Source organism: Alnus glutinosa, chromosome 1 (genome assembly GCF_958979055.1).
Source record: "Alnus glutinosa chromosome 1, dhAlnGlut1.1, whole genome shotgun sequence".
Classification (NCBI taxonomy): domain Eukaryota; kingdom Viridiplantae; phylum Streptophyta; class Magnoliopsida; order Fagales; family Betulaceae; genus Alnus; species Alnus glutinosa.
The window spans coordinates 45,222,845-45,241,981 of record NC_084886.1 but is presented as its reverse complement, the minus strand read 5'-3'; the positions used below and the strand labels follow the sequence as shown (position 1 = coordinate 45,241,981).

The 19,137-nt window shown below is 37.8% G+C and overlaps 2 protein-coding genes across 2 annotated transcripts; one reads left to right on the top strand and one right to left on the bottom strand.

The window, feature by feature from the left end:
• The first annotated feature begins 493 nt into the window (after nt 1-493).
• Nucleotides 494-10,383, top strand: LOC133852319 (vacuolar-sorting protein BRO1). Its single transcript, XM_062289061.1, has 8 exons — nt 494-1,295; nt 1,650-2,600; nt 3,476-3,565; nt 6,848-6,916; nt 8,118-8,258; nt 8,432-8,480; nt 9,186-9,289; nt 9,544-10,383. The coding sequence occupies exons 1-8, from the start codon at nt 618-620 to the stop codon at nt 10,060-10,062; spliced, it is 2,601 nt and encodes an 866-aa protein (XP_062145045.1). The 5' UTR covers nt 494-617; the 3' UTR covers nt 10,063-10,383.
• Nucleotides 10,384-11,750: 1,367 nt separating this feature from the next.
• LOC133852311 (vesicle transport protein GOT1) lies at nt 11,751-17,000 on the bottom strand. Its single transcript, XM_062289050.1, has 7 exons — nt 16,815-17,000; nt 15,176-15,261; nt 14,255-14,346; nt 14,087-14,167; nt 13,059-13,156; nt 12,895-12,970; nt 11,751-12,120 (listed from the first exon to the last, which is right to left on the bottom strand). Exons 2-7 carry the CDS (start codon nt 15,201-15,203, stop codon nt 12,097-12,099), a joined length of 399 nt encoding a protein of 132 aa, XP_062145034.1. The 5' UTR covers nt 15,204-15,261; nt 16,815-17,000; the 3' UTR covers nt 11,751-12,096.
• Nucleotides 17,001-19,137: the final 2,137 nt, after the last annotated feature.

Sequence of the window (19,137 nt, the reverse complement as noted above, 5' to 3'; positions counted from 1 at the left end):
CCCACGAACTACCATTGCGTTTCAAATTAGACACTTTTGCATTATTCTTTCCAAAATACCATTGAAATTATTAAAAAAAAAAAAACAATTTGAAAAGAAAAAAATTGAAGGCAGCTCATATAAAAAGGGCCACTCGTTTTTTGTATTTTCAGTTTTTCCCTTTTCTTGTATAATTTTTTTAATAAATACAATTTTTCAAATGGTAAATTTTAATAAATTTAAGGATATTTTGGAAAGAAAAATGTATAATTTGACGCACTGTGATAATATAAGGGATCCCGATGTCAATTTTTAAAATTTGAAGGCCTAAACAAAAATGTAGAAATAATTTAGGGAGCTAAAGAATTTGTTGAACACATTATTAGTGGAACGCTGTACATTGGGCTGGGCCATCCACACCCATTGAGCTAAAAACCGCGTATTTAGTTGAATTGACTTGTTCCGGCCCAGCCGACCAATCAGTTTACTAAACCCATAAGAAAAACACAAGGAAGTGAGAGAGAACGAGGGAGCGAGCACACATGCCAGTCTCATATTGACTCACCGATCACATTAATTAGTCATTACCATTCTTCAACCCAAAATCCCAATTCCAATTCCAACCCAATTCGACCGCCATGGCCGGTTCGGCATCGTCGTCGTCGACCACCAACATAATGCTCGCGATCCTGGAGAAGAAGACCACCTCCGTCGACCTCTTCCGCCCGCTCCGCAACTTTATTGCTTTCAACTATTCGGAGCGCGAGGCCCAGAACCTGGACGACGACCTCCAAACCCTCAAGCAGCTCCGCTCCGACCTCGAGCGCCAATCCGACCCTACCCCCACCGCCAGACGCGACCTCCTCCAGAACTACTTCAAGACCCTCTGCCTCGTGGAGACCCGATTCCCAATCTCCCCGGACAAGGACCACATCAACACTGTCACTTTCACCTGGCATGACGCCTTCAAGCACAAGCAAAAGGCCTCCCAGCAGAACATTCACCTCGAGAAGGCCGCCGTGCTCTTCAATCTGGGCGCCGTGTACAGCCAGATCGGGCTCTCCTACGACCGGGCCACGGTCGAAGGGCGGAGACTGGCTTCGCATGCGTTTATTGGGGCGGCGGGGGCGTTCGCATTCTTGAGAGATAATGCGGCGACCAAGGCGTCGATCGGGAGCTCGACGACCGTGGACATCTCGGTGGAGTGCGCCGGGATGCTCGAGCGGCTCATGCTGGCGCAGGCGCAGGAGTGCGTCTTCGAGAACACCATCGCCAAAGGGAGCACCCCGGGGGTCTGCGCCAAGATCTCCAGGCAGGTCTGTTTGTGTACAAGTTTCTTTGGTAACCAATGAATGAGTTAGTGCTTTGATTTCATCACTGATATGAGAGATTCAGTTTAATCAAATAGATGAAATTGTAGCTTAGAAAAAAAAGATAAGAGGATGAAATTGTGAATTTTGCTGTTTTAAGAAGTGGGAAACTGGTAATAGTGCACAAGTGAATTATGTGCTGCTAACTTTGTGAAAATGGTCAATTATAGTTGGTTTTAACAAGATATTATTTGGGAATCTCAGGTATATTTTTGTAACCCACAATTGTTACGTGGGGTTTGCTCAGTGATTGATATAGTGTTTGTTCTAAGTTGCTTTGAGATATGGATGTAATTACAGGTTGGGGTGTACTATGAAGAAGCTTTGGCGGCCCTGAATGTTGCGCCTCTGAACCAGCATTTTGACAAGGCTTGGATATCCCATGTGCAACTAAAGGCGGCTCTGTTTTATGCAGAAGCTTGCTATAGGTACGGTTTAGAGCTGCATGAGAAAGAAGAGATCGCGGAGGAAATTGCACGGTTGAGGAGTGGGGTTAGTGCTTTAACCGAGGTAAAGAAATCCTCAAAGGGTGCTGCAGCACAACTTCTAGATGCAATTAGCAAGTTAGAGGCCAATCTCAATCGGAACCTAGAGAGGGCCATGAAGGAGAATGATAGAGTTTACCTCATGAGGGTTCCATCTCCGAGTTCCTTACCACCTCTTCCAGCATTCTCAATGGTTAAGCCGATGGCAATGAATGAGGTATTGGATGCGAGCAAGGAGAAGATGTTTGCAAGCCTTGTTCCAGACAGCAGTGCCAAGGCTCTTTCCAGGTACACGGAGATGGTGGATGACATTATCAGAACACAAGCTGAAAAATTGCAACAAGCCAGTGAGTTGACCCGAGTAAGGCTCAAGGAGATGGACCTACCGGAATCTATTCTCGCTCTAGAAGGGAATTTTACTCTCCCAACAGGTCTTAAAGAAGATGTGGAGGCGGTGCAGATAAGTGGGGGCCCAGCTGGATTGGAAGCAGAGTTACAGCAACTTATGGATCTGAGGAGGGTGAACCAGGAGATGCTGATCCAGATAGAGGAGCTCTTGCAGAAAGAGGCAAGAGAAGATGCTCAATTTAGAAGCCAATTTGGAACGCGATGGACAAGACCTCAGTCCACCACTCTAACAAAGAACTTACAGGATAGGTTGAATAGATTTGCAGCTAACTTGAAGCAAGCTGCAGACAGTGATGGCCGGATTGAACGTTCGGTGAGGGAACACTCAGCATTCATGTCAATCCTTGATCGCCGTCCGGTATGTTTGTTCAACTGTTTGCATTGTTTATGTTTCTTCGTTATCTTCTCTGTCTTATATCATAGGTCTCATGCAATGCATCCATCATGCAATATAGGAAATAGACTGTACGGAAAATGCTTGTAACCAGAGGTTTAAAGAAATTTCTTGTTTCAAGGATTTTTCCTTTTCCATAGTTCTTTGGTATGAAATTTGTGGTCCTTAGGGCTGTGTTTGTTTCAATGGAAAATTTCTTTTATTTAGCAGCTTTTTTTCCCCCCCTTAAAACAATTTATTGCTAAAGTACTTGGTCATTCAATCTTCAATTTGTGTAGGACTGATATGATTTTCTAGGAAGTTAGAAATGGAAAGAGCCAAAAAAAAAATTGCTTTCCAAAATAAATTTATATCCTCAGAAGTTTTCATCTTTCCAGGAAAAAATAGGTGCTCTGGAATAAAATTCTGGATGCCATTTTCCTACCGCACAGGACTTCATTTTTTAAGTTTCTGAGAAGTGGGTATCAAAGAAATGGGTAGAAAACAGGTTTCTGGAATTTATTTCTTTTTTCTTTTGTTAATGTTTTGTGAAACTAACACATGTAAAGTTTCTTGCACCTTTTCTCACACTAGTCATAAAGGCCTTTTGTATTGCCCGCTTCTCATTTTTTACTCGGTGGTCTTGATAAGATTTCACAAAATACTCGCTAGTTATTTGATTTAGATATTTTACTTTAATTTTCATCCTGTATTTTGATTGTTTGGATATGGCAGTTGGGTTCAGTTTTTTGCACTATGGATTGGCTGGTGTTGTTTTCCTTAACAGATTTTAATAAGTAATCTCCTCTCTATGGGTTCAATTTGTTTGTAAATCCCATTCGTGCATTTTCCTTTATCAGATTGAATCAGCCCTCCCGACTTTGGCAAGGCCAATAATGTCTCTAGATGCCAATGAAGATGCTATCGTGGGGGCTCTGAAGCAGAGCTTGGTAAAATCCTTTTCTTCTTTTATTTCTGAGCCAATTTTTTATTTCCTAAATGCTGTCTCAATCTATAATGCTTGTGATTAGGATTCTGTTTATAACCCTGCCCCCCCCCCCCCCCGGTAAGGAACGTGTATCTTTTCATGCTCTCATTTGCTTAGAGATTGGTTTGCAGCTTTAAAGAAGATTATAACAATCTAGTCATATCATACTGGTTGTTTCACATAACTTACATCATAGTTATCATGCTATTTATATTGAATAAATATGATTTAACATTATTTGAAATACGTATTATGAAATTATATCATGCTATTTATATTGAACATATTTGATCTTCAGAAATTGTTTGAACAAGAATCAAACTAAACTAATGGCTTCTTGTTTGGATGATGATGGATTAAGAAAGCTTATTACATTTATTTTGTGGTTGGACTGTACTTTTGGCACCATTATTCTGGGATTGGAATTTAAATTTCAAAGCTTAGAATTGTGGAATTGCCATAAACTCTTGAAGTATTTGTAGAAAGATTAAAAAAAGAAATGTGTCTGCATGCATGCATGTTTTTTTTTTTTTCTTTTTTTTTCTTTTCTTTAAATAAGTAATTCAATTTCATTAATAGTGCAGAGGGACACAACCCTAGTACACATGAAAGATACAGGAGAAACTCCTAATGTGGAGAAAAAGATGAACAAAAATCCAAACGCTCAGAAAAATTAGAAACATGCAAGCCATTGAACACAACTATCCATGTGTAAAGGGTTTGGAACGTCTTTTTCAGCTCTAACATTGCGGTCTCACGACCTTCAAAGCTCCTTGCACTCTCTAAATAATTCCATATAAGAAATCTTCAAGGGCAGTTCCCATACCATAAATCATGTCAAAACCGCACCTTAGATCCATCTCCCACCTCATAGCTGACAAATTTAGAGAAAAACTTCCCACTCCCTCCTTATACATTTCCACACTCCCACTCCGTAGGGTCCCACAACCTCCTAAGAACAACAACCTCCCCCCAAACTATCATATTTAGTACCCACCACCAATTTCCACAAATTTAGCATTCCACCACAACCACTTACCCAAAAGGGCTCGGTTAAATTGAATTAGATTTTTTACCCCCAATCCTCTTGATTTTATCGAAGTACAAATTTTGACACTTTGCTAAATGGAACTTAAACTCATTGCCAGTTCCACCCATAGAAAATCCCTCTAAAGTTTTAAATTAGAATGAGTACTTTTTATCAAAGTCAACCTGCCTCCCTTAGATAGATAAAGCTTCTTCTAGCCCGCCAAACGATGTTCCATTTTTTCAATAATGCCATTCCAAATGGTAGAAGCCTTGTAAGAGGCTCCCAAAGGAATATCCAAATACTTCATCGGCAAAGAAGCCATTATAGACCTAAGAATATTAGCCAAACCCTCTATATCACCCACATCGTCTACATGAACTATCTCTGACTTGGACAAATTTATCTTCAACCCTGACACCGCTTCAAAACATAAAAGAAACACCGCATGTGACGAAGTTGTTCACAATTAGCCTCACAAAAGGTTAAAGTATCATCTCCAAACAATAAATGTGACACCATCATATCCTTATTATTCCTCGATCTCACCAAAAATCCTGATGGGAGTCCATTGTCCACTGTAACAGACAACATCTTACTTAATACCTCAATAACAACCACAAACAATAAAGGAGACATTGGGTCCCCTGTCTTAATCCGCGCAAGTTCAGAAACTCTCCCCAAAGCCACATCTTTTCAACAAATACAACAAAATCTCTCAATTAACATGATCATAGGACTTCTCCAAATCCAATTTACACATCTCTCCCGGTTTCCTATATCTGTCATTCATTCGCCACCAGGACATAATCCAGGATTTGTCTACCTCTGATAAACGAATCCTGTGAACTTGAAACAATCTTTCCCAATACCGATTTCAACCTATTCACTAGGACCTTAAAAATAATTTTATACACACCACCACTCAAACTTCCCTCGTCTATGAAACTCCTTAAAAACTTCCATAATGTCCTCTTTTAATACCTCCCAACACTTCCATAATGTCCTCTTATCCCCATTGAAATTTCTCACCACCTCCAACACTTCACTCTCCTCAAAGTCTCTATCCAATTTCTTTCCTCCGCATCAATGGAAAGGAATGAAAGACCGTCCTTTGATCGCCAATTATATTGTTTAGAAATACAGTTGTTTGTATAAAGTTCACAATATGCCATTTGATTTTTGCAAAGTTAGAAGACATGGTCCCATTCACAACTAAAGACTCCAATGAGTATTTCTTCTATGCAAATTTGCCAATCGATGAAAGAATTTAGTATTTTTATCTCCCTCTCCCAACCAAAAGGCCCTTAACTTCTGTATCCAACTCACTTCTTCAAGGAGGATACTCCTTTCAAGCTCTCTAGAAATATCTTCCTTCCTCAACCCTTCATCTTCAGGTAAAGGTCTTTCCTCTGCAATCATATGCATCTCACAAATACAATCCACCATCTCCTTCTTCTGCTTCCTTAAATTACCACCTCCTCATTCCATTTCTTCAAATCCGATTTCAATGCTTTCAATTTTTGTGCCAAAACGTAACTTGGGGAATCCTGATGACTGTAGGACACTCACCAAGTTTTCACCTGCACCAGAAAACCCTCCGACTCCAGCCACATATTCTCAAACTTAAAGTACTTACTACCCCTGCTCACCACACCACAATCCAACATCAATAAAAAATGATCTGAAAAAAATTCTAGGAAGGCGTCTCTGAGATACATTCGAAAAATGTTCGTACAAGCTTAGAAGTTAAAGGATAACTAGTTGCAATCGTGCGCCTAAAATATTTGTGGGCCTCATGTGCTCAATGATCGGCATGGGTATATTGGCTTATTTGTCTGAAGAGATAGGAGTTTACAGAACTTGACTTATCTGCTTCCTCTGTCAACTGATCCTTAGAACCTAGACTCTGGGGGTTTACACCAAAAACTTACAAGGTATCTGGAGATGTGGTAACATGCAAAACAATCAAACTGTTATAAAAGTTGATAATGTACACAAAACGTTGAGAATTTTTTAAAAATTGTATAACATGTAGTACAGAGCATATTTTCTTACCCTTAAAGACTATGGCAAAGTCTCTGAGAAAAAAGATCTGTCCATTCTTAATGTATCTTGCTTTTGTATAAACCTTATCTCAAGCTGTTTTAAGGTTCGTATAGTTATGTGCTACTTTTGTGTTTGGCTACACTTTTTAACCTTGCATGTTCAATACAGAGGCAATTGGAAACTCTTGGTGCACAGCGGGCTGGTCTTGAAGACATGCTTAAAGAGATGAAAAGGAAGGTGTGCATTATTATAAATTATATTCTAGTGCACCCCAGTACATAGGAAGCGTGCAAGAGTTATGCCTTGTTTGGTTTGTTCATTGCATGCACGTGATTGTGTAGTGGGCATGTTGAATGCTTATTTATTTTTGTTTTTTGAGGCCACGTTGAATTCCCCCTCTTGAAATATTGTTTCTCCTGTATGCTTTTTGCCTCATGGAATACTTTATGTATAGTTTTGATGGCAACCCAAACTTTATCTGTTTCTCATGTGGCTGATGGGAATTAATTTGTTGTTGAGCTATTTGCCTTGAGCTAAACATGAGATTCGTTGTTTAATTTTCTCATGATACTTAACCATAAGACTTACTGCTGACATCGCTTTCGATTATCTCTAGGTCATTATTATAGTGAGTATTTTCAACAATATGAAAAAAGTGAGTTTTGAGCATTAGTTGTTTGCCGTATTGGTCTAATTAGCTTAATATATTCATAAAAAGTAACCACAGAACTAGGGTTCAAAACTGCTAGTCAGCTCATGAACTAAATTTACCAGCTAATATGGTTTGAATATGAGATCCACTGTGGTATTACAAAAATAACAGTTGAATTACATCATACAGAGGGTTTGGCTTGATATTTGATGTTGAATAAGGGATAGGAATGCACACGGGCACATTAATTGCATTGCAGAATCTCTTTTCTTCTTTTTCTTTTCTTTATTTTCTGGGTTTTTTCTTCTTTTTTTTTGTTTTATTTGGGGGGTTGGGGGGGGGGGGGGGGGGGGGGGGTGAACTGACTCCCACTTCGAGTTTGCAAGATATCCTGATTTTCCACTTATCTCCCTTCTTTTAATTTTCTCGAGGTAGTAGTCTGGTGCATACTTACCAGAAAAAGCATATCTGGTGCAAGCGTTATTGAGTCTTTGCATGTAAAAATCAATCAGTTGGTTGTTTGCTTTCTACATATCAGGCTGGCCATTGCGGTGGTCAGAAAATTGTATCATGATCAATGTTTGTGCATTTTATTGTTCCAGTAATTGTTAGTCTTGCTGTGACTAACATATTGAGTGCCTTGCAAGGGTCCGGGGTTTATCTTTCAGGGCTAGGTATACGAAGTGGCCTTACCCCCATCATAAAAAAGAAAGAAAGTAATTGTTAGTCTTGCTGTGATACATTATGATATACTTGGTTGTGCTTATTTTCTATATATGGCTTCAGGATGATATACTACCAAAGCTGATGACATCAACTGGCTCCTATGAGGATCTTTTCAGGAAAGAGATATCAAAGTATGATCACATTTGTGAAGAAATTGCCCAAAATATGGAGGCACAAGAACAGTTGTTGCTGCAAATCCAGGTCTAATTCTTTATTTAATTGCAGTATTTTCTCTTATTTTATTTGAATATCAGTTTTTTATTTTATTTTTTCAAATGTGATGTTTTACTGTGAGCAAGGCCTGTGATTTTACGGATTTGTGTTGACTGGATAATGTTTCACGTATAAATCTGATTGTTTATCGTTTTTTACAGGCTCAAAATGATGATTTTTCGGCCATCTTTAATCTTGAGGACTATAAAGGTTGGTTGGGGATTGTAATAATTTGTACTTTATCTGTTTGTCTTTTAGATTTCTTTAAGCATGCTTTCGATTTGCTATTGTTGATACATATTATCAAATGTGTGAAAAATCTTCATACATGCTATGCTTATGCTTTTAGAGCCTAACAGCTTTGAATGGCACAAAATTTTTCATTTACACAATGCTGCGCGGGCATGTCAGCTTCCGTTTGCTACTGCAATTGACATAGACAGTATACATTTGAGAGTTGGGTATTGAAAATCTAACCTAATGATGGATTCGAAGTAATAACCCCATCAACACATGGGATCCTAGTTGACGTGACCGTGATTTAGTGGTTCATATTCCCTGAAATTGTGAAATCCATGTTTGTTCTGTCCACCTGTTTCTGATAATAAACCTAATCGGATTCTATTTTTTTCACGTTTCTCTAAATGTCCCATTCTGGTAGTCAAATGACATCACATAATCAGATTCTATTATCATACTTTTCCCCTATTTTCTGTCTCTTTTTAAATGATAATAGTATTTTTGCTTTATTAAGTTCTTTACTTTCCTTTGAAACAAAGTACTATAATTCCTTACTTTGGTGATGCTTGCATGTTTTGATGATGCTTACAGGCTGCGTTTTTCAATTCAAATGGAGTATATTCTTTTCTTTTCAATATGTTTTGTTTTGATTTTTTCCCTCTATATATTTTCCAGCATCTCGTGAGAAATGTTATAAGCAGATTCAAGCTGCCATAGCCAAGTATAGAGAGATTAAGGAGAACATCAACGAGGGCTTGAAGTTCTATGTTACTCTTCAGGTAAGAAATTGCTCAGTTGTTGCTTTAGACTGGATGGTGTTAGTATTTATTTTAATAGAAGTTATTGTTCAAGTATACGCCTGCCCCTCTTTGTAGCTGTCTATGCACTTTAGTATCATTGCTGCGCATAGATCTCGCAACGTGTGCGTGCGTGTGATTTTCACATCATTGTATCTGTGAACTTCGCTAGAAATGACTAGATATTAGGTCTCATCACAAATGTTCTTCATATATGAGCCGGGTTTTTTCACCAGGACGCAATCACAAATGTGAAGCAGCAGTGCAGTGATTTTGTCATGACCAGAAACATTCAGTGTCGGGAAATGATGGAAGATGTGCAAAGACAAATGGCGGGCCTCAATTTCCAGGATGGTAAAAACACAGGTGGATACAACAGCAACTACCCTTCAGCAGGACATCAGACTCAGAGATCCAATCCACAACAGCAAGTAGATCCTCGTTCACAAACACCTTATTACCAGCCACGTGAGCAGCCACCAATGGCAGGTTACACTCACCCTCCTCCCCCGTATAGCTCCTCACAGCCACCGTCTCCTTACCATGTTCCAGCTACTTCTGCTTCTCCATATCCGCCTCATCAGGCCCAACAGCAGCCACCTGCGAGCCACGAGTATGGCCAACCTGCTTATCCAGGGTGGCGAGGCCCATACTACAATGCCCATGCACAACAACCTGGATCTGTTCCTCGGCCTCCTTACACCATTCCAGCTCCATATCCTCCTCACCAAAGTGGTTACTATAAGCAACAATAGTGTAGCTGTGTAACATCTATCCTCTTTGGCTGTAAAATTTGATTTCTTGTGATGTGTTATCCGTTGCTCTGTTCCATCGTGGGTTTACTGGATTGAATTTAGCTAAATCTCATTCATGATCGTATAGCTTGTTCATCTTGATAATCCCGCCGTGCTTCGTATATACAAGGATTTTTCTATGTATAGCGACTAAAGAATGTTGACATTTATGAAATGATACTAATAATTTGATGTTTGATAGACAATGGTCTATGTACTAGATAAGTGCAGAGCCATTTTTGCTGTCAAATATTGAGGTGGGAGATTTCCTGTTGAGCCTTATTTTGAGTGGAGTTTCTTTGCGGTGTTTGGATGGGCGAGTTTGGCCTCGAGAAAAGAGGGTTAAAGAGCGTTTCAACCAGCGATCTTTGTTTCATGATAGAAATAAATTGCTTATGAGAATAACATGCTTTAAGAACATACGAATATACTAGGTTTGAGGAATTTCTTATGACTTTAAGTCGGAGGAAAACTTTATTCAATTTCTTTCAATCAACGCCTTCAACTCCTTAGGGGAGGTGTAATAAATGGGCAAATTGAAAGAATCCACTTTTGCTTCACTGACTAATCCCTGCAGTATAAAGTAGCTATCAGGGCCTAATGTCAAAAAACCGAACTCAATGCCTCACGCAAACTATATATAATATTGTCATGAACTAATATTACACTACCCAATGTTCTATAATGGGTGCAAAATCGGGTACTTATTTTCTGATTCCAACATATAGAAGGTTCTCAACCAAGTTCGACCAAAACTTCTCCGCTAAACTTAAAAGAGTTTTGTGGCGATTTTGTATTATTGAGTCTTATGACACGGATATTACAACTTTTACTACAAGTCATTTACAAAAAAACAATGCTCTTATGTCACATTCATCCAGTGGACTGATATGGCAGTGCCCATCAGTCCTTAGATCAGCTGCTGTTAAAAAAAAAAAACACACACACAAATGCTGATAGACACTATCACATCAGCCTAATAAGATTGTGGTAGGATGAGAATGAAGTATTTAGCATTTCTACTTTACAAATTAGTAATAAAAAAATTTGACTTGTCAATTTAGTTAGTTGGCGGTTGACTTGTAAACTATAAACTCTTAGTTATTTCAACGAGTATTATTAGCAAGATAAATTGGGATTCCATTCCGTTGCTTTCTCCTTCATCATTTCTTAGGATGGTTCCATAAATGGTATAGTAAAATTATTATTTATTATTCCTTTGTTTATTAATTAATTAGTCAGTTGATTAATAAAATAGTTATCTTTCGTTGGTTAAGTGTGTTGCTTTAGTGGGAGTGTCCGTTAGTGTCGCAGGACACTGTTAATGAGACAGAGGAGCTATTCAGCTCTCATCTTTCCTATTTCACAGTAAACCTGGGTTTGGTCTGCCATGAATCGTTGCCTTCCTGATTGGAATTTTTAGGGGTTTTTTTTTTCTTTTTCTTTTTTTTTTCTTCTTTTTTTTTTTTTTCTTTTTTGACCTTTCCTGACGAGGCATCTGGGATTAATCTCCAGTTTAGAGTCAGCAGTATTCTTATTCCGCACGTTGAAAAATAATTTTACTGGGAATCCAAATCCCCAATAATCACCGAAACCATGTATGCATCTAACGGTTCACATTACAATACTCCAATAAACTAGGGAAGGAATTTACTCCAATAAACTACATGCAGGTGTTATTATAATTTTTATCAAAGATAAAAAAGTTTTATCATTATTTTACACTAAATTGCAAAAGAAACGACTGAATCACTTGACCTACAGCGCATCCTCTCTAACAGGTATTGTTAATTGTAGAACAACAAAAAGAAAAATGGTAACAAGCTGCTCTCGACTATGGTGGTTCACATCCTATCCAGTGGTTTTACCTTTTACACTAATCCGATGATGGATTCTTGAATTGACAACCTCCTCTAAGCTGTCGACAATCATCTTCAGATAGTTAACCAAATATTGGAATACTTCAACCGCAAACATCAGAACCAACGTTTAGTTTCAACTCCTCAGGCGATCGAGAAGCTGCTAGTCATTAGAAGATAGCATAAGTACTTGTATCTGATATAACAAGTCTACAGGATTAAATATATCTAAAAGCAAAATAATCTCTTCTGAATATGATAAAGAAAGTTCAGGGCACCAAGTGTATCCTTAATCATGTTGGGCAAAAATTCTGGATGCTATAAACAGCTAAATCAATTTCAAAGATGCTTTTGCCATATGGAACTTATGTTTCACAAGAAAAGCATCCAAGAATGCTGGAAATTATGGGAGCTTATTTTCTTACTCAAGACCTTTGTGAGATTGTTGGGAAAGAAAACTCTGTTTAGATAGAGATCGTAGTCTCTCTAAAGACCTCTCAGAGAAATTCATGATTTTCTGTTTAGATCATCAGAAAACTGGGGAAAACAACTATTTAACTGACATTTTCCAAATTATTTCTGCCAATATAGATCATTTGACCATTTTATTTTGTAACCACTCTCCTAATATGCATCTTTTTTCCATGAAAGAATTTCCATAGAAGCAAACAAGATAAGTATAAGCACGCAAAAATAAACCGTCCTGCAAGTAAAACACCATTCCATCCTAAATATAAATTTTTGCATGCATGTATGTATCTGCGAGCGTGAGGACTTTGGATATGTGCTGTTCATGCTGTAAATAGTCAAAGCTACATGCACACGTGTGCGCGGGGGGGGGGGGGGGGGGGGGTTGATAACCAAGAGAGAGAGAGAGGTATGAAGCAACCAAAAGTGTCTTGAAAACTGAAACAGTATAAAATACCAGACTTACCAGGAAAGGATACTGTATAATCCAACCTATAACTGGAATCTGACAGAGAAACGTCTTGACAGATGGCCAAAAACCGCTACAAGTACATCAATGGAAGATATATTTAAGAGCCACACAGGTAAAAGAACTCAGTTTGCAACTTAGGGTAGAGAGCAGAAACTAACCCAAAGAGAACAACACAACCATATATTTCCAAGATTATACCAACTATTGGCCACCGAACGAACAGGAAAAATAGTCCTAAAAGAAAAGAAGCTGAACCCTGCGGAAGAAAAAAAAGTCAGCAATAAGATCTGCTTTCAAGTTAGATAATATATTTGTACATAATAGGTAGTACTTCCCCTTTTTATGCTAAACATGAAGAAGTATAAATCTCAAAGGTTATATCCCCCCCCCCCCCCAACTCTACAATTTGTTATTAAATATTCAATTCAGAAAAAAAAAAAAAAAAAAAGGAAAAAAAAAAGAGGATAAATTATCCGGCAACAAGAATCCATGTTCACCATTTTCTGCAAGGGCACCATTAACTTGACAACAAATGGTTAGGTAAAGGACAACAGGAAATGCAGATTCTTGCTAACCAACAAGATAACAATATCAAAGGCCATCCCCTAAACAATATGTACCCAAAAATGCCTTCCATATTTTATGTGGTTTATAGAGACAAAGGCTTCAAAGAAGTTCAATGACATTACAAAGTTAGAGCGGGTGGGTTGTTGAGCCAATTTACAGCTACACAGGGTCTTATTTTCATTTATGTGTAAGTATATGACACAACAGACCATTTGCTATTGATCCAAATCATTAGTAGCAAGGAAGCCCTCAAAAGGTATTTTAAGTTACTGACATATCCTACTGACCTTAAATTCACATAGCAATGCAATTTGAGAATGTTCCATTGCTATCAGATATAAAATTGCATTCGGTGTTTTTTGTTTTCTGGAGAGCCCAGGCCTCCGGTCCTTATGTGGAAGTGAGCAAGTAGGAATGATATAGTATATGGTAGACACTGCTAATATAGAGTGGTCTGTTTAGCTCCAACAGCAAAGTTTTTTTAGCTGTCGAGGAGAGTTTATATTTGGGAGAACGGGAGCTAAAGAACTGAACACATTCCCAAGATCATGTCTCCCGCACCATCAAATTGAGAAGGATGCTTTCAATAGATTTAGAACAGAATTTCCCTTCGTCATACCTTGTAGTTTGCTTTGTTAGTGAAGAGATTCCATGTGGAGTACCAGCCGAGCAAAAGGGCTACCCCGGTCAAGCAAAATATCTGATTAGATAATAACAAAAAGATACAAAATCATGCCCTTAGAAAACAAACCAAGCCAAAAAGTTTTGAGTTTTAAATAAGCCTTACATTCCCAAGAGCAAGCAAACCCCTGTCGAAAAATAGAATTACACCAAGAAATGAGAAAACGAAGCCAAAACCAATGAGCCCTAGCCCAATCTCTGCAGGTTTCAGCCAAATTTCTCAAGGTTACAAGTGAAATACTAATTTACATCACAAAATGGCATTAATAGTAATAGAAAACAAACTGGTAAGTGAGGTTGATTCAGTATGCAACTAGTCCTTCAGATGTGTTTACCACAGAAGTACTAGGAAAATTAGTTTCCAAAACCAAAGACATTCTCACACTTGAAACTCAGCACATGTTATAAAGCAGTCAAATATAACGCTGACTCTAAGAATACATGCTCCTTGACTTCCACAACCAAGTTCAGTTCATACATAAATTCAAAGATATCGCTAATGAAATTTTTCCAAAAGAGTATCGTGAATAATCAGTTCATTCATAGTTATGCCTACAGATGATGTGATTGTCCAATTTGATGCACAAATTTTGGAGATAAGCACGAGCAAAGTCAGAAGAAAGAGTGCAAAGGAGAATGCTAGGACGAAGATATAAAGCGTGCTCTTCAGAAGGCAGAATAAGTATTGTTTGATGCTAAATTATTAAATACTTAAACACTAAATCTGAAAATACCCCTATAATTAGTATTTATATTATATAGGATTTATTGGGAAATCTGTTAGCGGACCTCATGTTGGCTTTGAAAACATTCACTATTACATGCAACATCAATTCTCCAACAAGCCATCACCACCACAGTAACAAATAAGATAGCCCAACCCAATTCATCTACCCAGGTAAATCAATATGCAAGTAACTTAAGCATGAGTGAAAATGTTGGATAGCAAACACTGGCTGGAAACTGAACCAAGAATTTTGCATGCATGTGTATGTTTAAAAACATTTATGCATGGGATACTGCTGACTTTTTTGCTCATTTATTTCATAGACCATCTTGATAATTGTAGATGTACTTCGTGATGGCAGCAAACAGGACACACCTTCCAAAGAACTGCAACAAATGGAAGCATGTAAGAAATTAACATAAGAATGACTATGAACGTGTTTAAAGTTTGTAATACAAAAACTAGAAGAGAGAAAAATCTACACTGTTAATTCAAGACAATCTCCAGGTTTGGGGTGACGTAAAACTGAAGGCTTGTTAAACTATAAATTTTTTAAGTTAATACCACTATCATAAAATTTGAAGAAGTTTATTCAATTTTGAGATCAAAATCGTAAAATCATACTTCTAAGTTTGAAGGAATATTTTTACGTAAATTATTCAATTAACGAAAAAAAAAAAAAAAAAGTTTCAGATGAATCGCCAAGAACAAACAAGCCCTGAATAATAAGATTGTACACCAATTTTCTGGATCTTCAACAAAACCCATTCTTTCACGTCCGTTTCCATCCCATCCAAGTGCATTCAAAAAAGTTGCAAACAGATACAATCTCCCAGTCCTATGACCCTAAAGAACAATTGACTCAATGCTATTAATATGCTATAGTTGTTTGTTTGTCAACTGCAATTCAAAGAGTTCAAGGAATGAAGTCTTCAAAGGTACTTCTTTTCACCATACATCATGTCAAAATCAAATGTGACAGCCATCCCCAATGCTAAACCTGATGTATTTTGCAAAAGTTTCCCACTCTCTTGTAACGTGCTTTCACAAACTTACTCCATCAGCTTTCCTGACCTTAGAAAAACACTAATGATTGTACTCTCTTCTTTAAACTTTTTCCTTTAATTACTATTCAGGCCATGGGCATAAATGCCACTTTGTAAATTTAAGATATTAATAATTTGTTTAATTTGTTAAAAAGTATCATATCATACTACTTATCAAAAAAAAAAAAAAAAAGTATCATATCAAATGATACATCCCTAAATTTGTTTTGGGTTAAACAGATTTGAAACTTTTGATGTTGGGGTTGAGCAGATTTAACTACAAAACAATAATCCTCTATCTGAAGATTGCAAAAAACTGTATTTGGAGAAAATTGCATCCCTTCTCTTCCTGAAAATGCATCTATCTGATTGTACTTTACTTAATGTAACCAGTATTTCTACCAATTGCGTATTTCATTAAAAGGATCCATTTAACAATAAGTCATCCTCGAATGACAGGTTGAGCAGATTTCAAACTACAACACATTTTGATAAAATCTCAAATAATAGTTCAAGAGCTGGATCAAACTAGTAGTCTAGTAGATCCTCAATGGAAAAAAAAAAAAAAAAAAATTTCTCCCGACTTAATCTGCACAACCCTATAACATCTATCGATTCTCAAATTTATACAGATGATAATAGATAAACACATCCCTTCTAGCCCTAGCTAGCGGTTCAATGGAGCTGAGTCAACCCGACAGACATTTATGTTGGCTCGAGCTCGACTCGAGCAATAGAATATAACCACACACACAAAAAATAAAAAATAAAAAAATCAGCCATTGAACAGCACTTAAAGATCAGTATAACTATCAAATTCAGATATAATCCTCAAATTATATGATAATGACGGAATCTAAGATTGAAATCGAGGGATAAAAGGACTTTGCTACCTTATTTGTTGAATTAGCCGAGCCTAGAGAGGAAATACTTGTTTTTCCGGTGAGGTTGTGGCGGTTTCCGGTGGTGGTGGTGAAGAGGAGAGGGAGAGAGAGTGAATGAGAAAGACGGAGAGAAAACACGTGGAGACGAAGGGAGGAGGTCGTTTGGATATGAGGACAACTATCCCTATAGGATGCGAATATCCAGAACAATGTCCAAACAGAGTTTTGAGAACTCTCAAATTATTATTATTAGGGATAATTGTACCGTTGGTCCCTGTTGTATGCCATAAATATTTTTCACTCCTTATGGTTTAAAAAGTGCATGGGAGGTCCCTATGATATGCAATAATTACAAATCGATCCTTACTGTCAAATTCCATTAAAAATTTTAACAGATTCCGTCAAATGCCACGTCAGCGCCACGTGTCGCCATCTTATTGGCAACACGTGGCATTGACATGTCCATCTTAATAAAATAATATAAATTTATTAAAAAATAAATAAAAATACTTATTTTAAAAAAAAATTCAAAAAACAAAAAAAGGGAAAAGGTGGCAAGGGAGCCACCCCCAGGCCATTGGGGTGGCCTTCGGGCCACCCCTAGTAGATCTAGGGATGGGCGCGCGCCACCCCGGCGGCCTCTGGGGGTAGCGCGCGGCCACCCCTTGCCTGCCAGTTTTTTTTTTTTAAAAAAATAATAATAAATAAATTTATTTATTTATTAATAAATTTATATTTTTTATAAAGATGGACACGTGTCGCCATCTTATTGGCGACACGTGGCGCTGACGTGTAGGGCTAATAGGTTCCGTCAAAATTGTAGACGGAAAATCGACCCAGGGAGTAAAACGTAATTATTGCATATCACAGGGACCTCCTATGCACTTTTTAAACCATAGGGAATGAAAAATAATTATGGCATACCACAGGGACCAACGGTGCAATTATCCCTTATTATTATTATTATTATTTTGGAAAGAAGTTGAGCAAACTTTAAAAAAATACAATTTAAGCACAGCACTCAACCAAGTTGCCGAGATAACATGAGCGACACGATGAGGATTTTTCTCAATGAAAATCCGTTTTTCACTAAGATTGAAAGCTTTCTTTGCAAAACGGTTGGCAATGTCATTGGCGAAATTAATTTCTCTTAAAATAAAATGGTGGCCCTAATAGAATTTTCTAAAATCTCATATAATTAATTTTTCAACAGTGGACCTATAAACAACTCTTCATGGAAGGGATGTCAGGGCAGATTGACCCAAAAAAAATTTTGTTTGGTAAAGATTTTCCATCACAATTTTGTTGGGAGTGATTTATTTTAGGACAAAAATTATTTACAAATTGGTTTGTAAAAAATTTCGTATAACCCACATATGAGAGTGATATGTGTCATTTAAATATGTGAGAAGCACATGTTTTTCTATTAATACTATTAAAATAGCATACGATCCTTTGCATTCAACAAGATCAAACCCATAACATGAGGATGTAGATTTATCTATCCAGAGGAATTTGTCCCACATGGTACTCCGTGTGAGGGTTTGGTCCGGCTCTCTAGTTTCTCATCTCTTAGGTGAAAGTTAGGGTTGTTGGTTATTGTCTCTTCCTGGCTTCCGGTGTAGGAGTTGTATGGTTGCTCAATTTTCCCTTTTCTCCCTGTTGTTTAGGCCTTGTTGATAATGGAAGGATTAACAATGGTTGAGAGTGACGGGATTCTTCCCCTTAGTAAAGGGGAGAAACATGGTATCTTTATCGGTGACGATGAGATAGAAGATCTGAGGATAAAGGGTTCAAAGTGCCTTGTTGGAAGACTTGGTGATGCAAAGAAGATCAATAAGGAAGCTTTCAAATCGGTGCTTACTCGAATATGGCGCATCAGAGGTCATCTCTTCTTTGAGGAAATTCAGGATAACCTATGGTTATTCGAATTTTCTGATGAGGAGGATCAACGACGTGTTCTGGAGGGCCGCCGGTGGTCTTATGACCGCACCCTATTGATTTTGAATGTTTTCGACGGTAAAATACCAGCGTCCCAAATGGTGTTTGACAGTTCACCTATATGGATTCAAATCCATGATATGCCATTGGGATGTATGAATCGAGCTGTGGCGAGGAAGATTGGAGAATCCCTTGGTTGGGTGGAAGAGGTGGATATTGTAGAAGATGATGTAAGGTGGGGAAGAAGCTTGAGAATCCGTGTGGCTATAGATCTCTTCCAACCTTTAGAGCGGGGGAGGACACTGTTAATGACTGGAAACCAGTGTTGGGTTCATTTCAAATATGAAAAACTGCCATCTTTCTATTACAGATGTGGCAAAATCCTTCACTG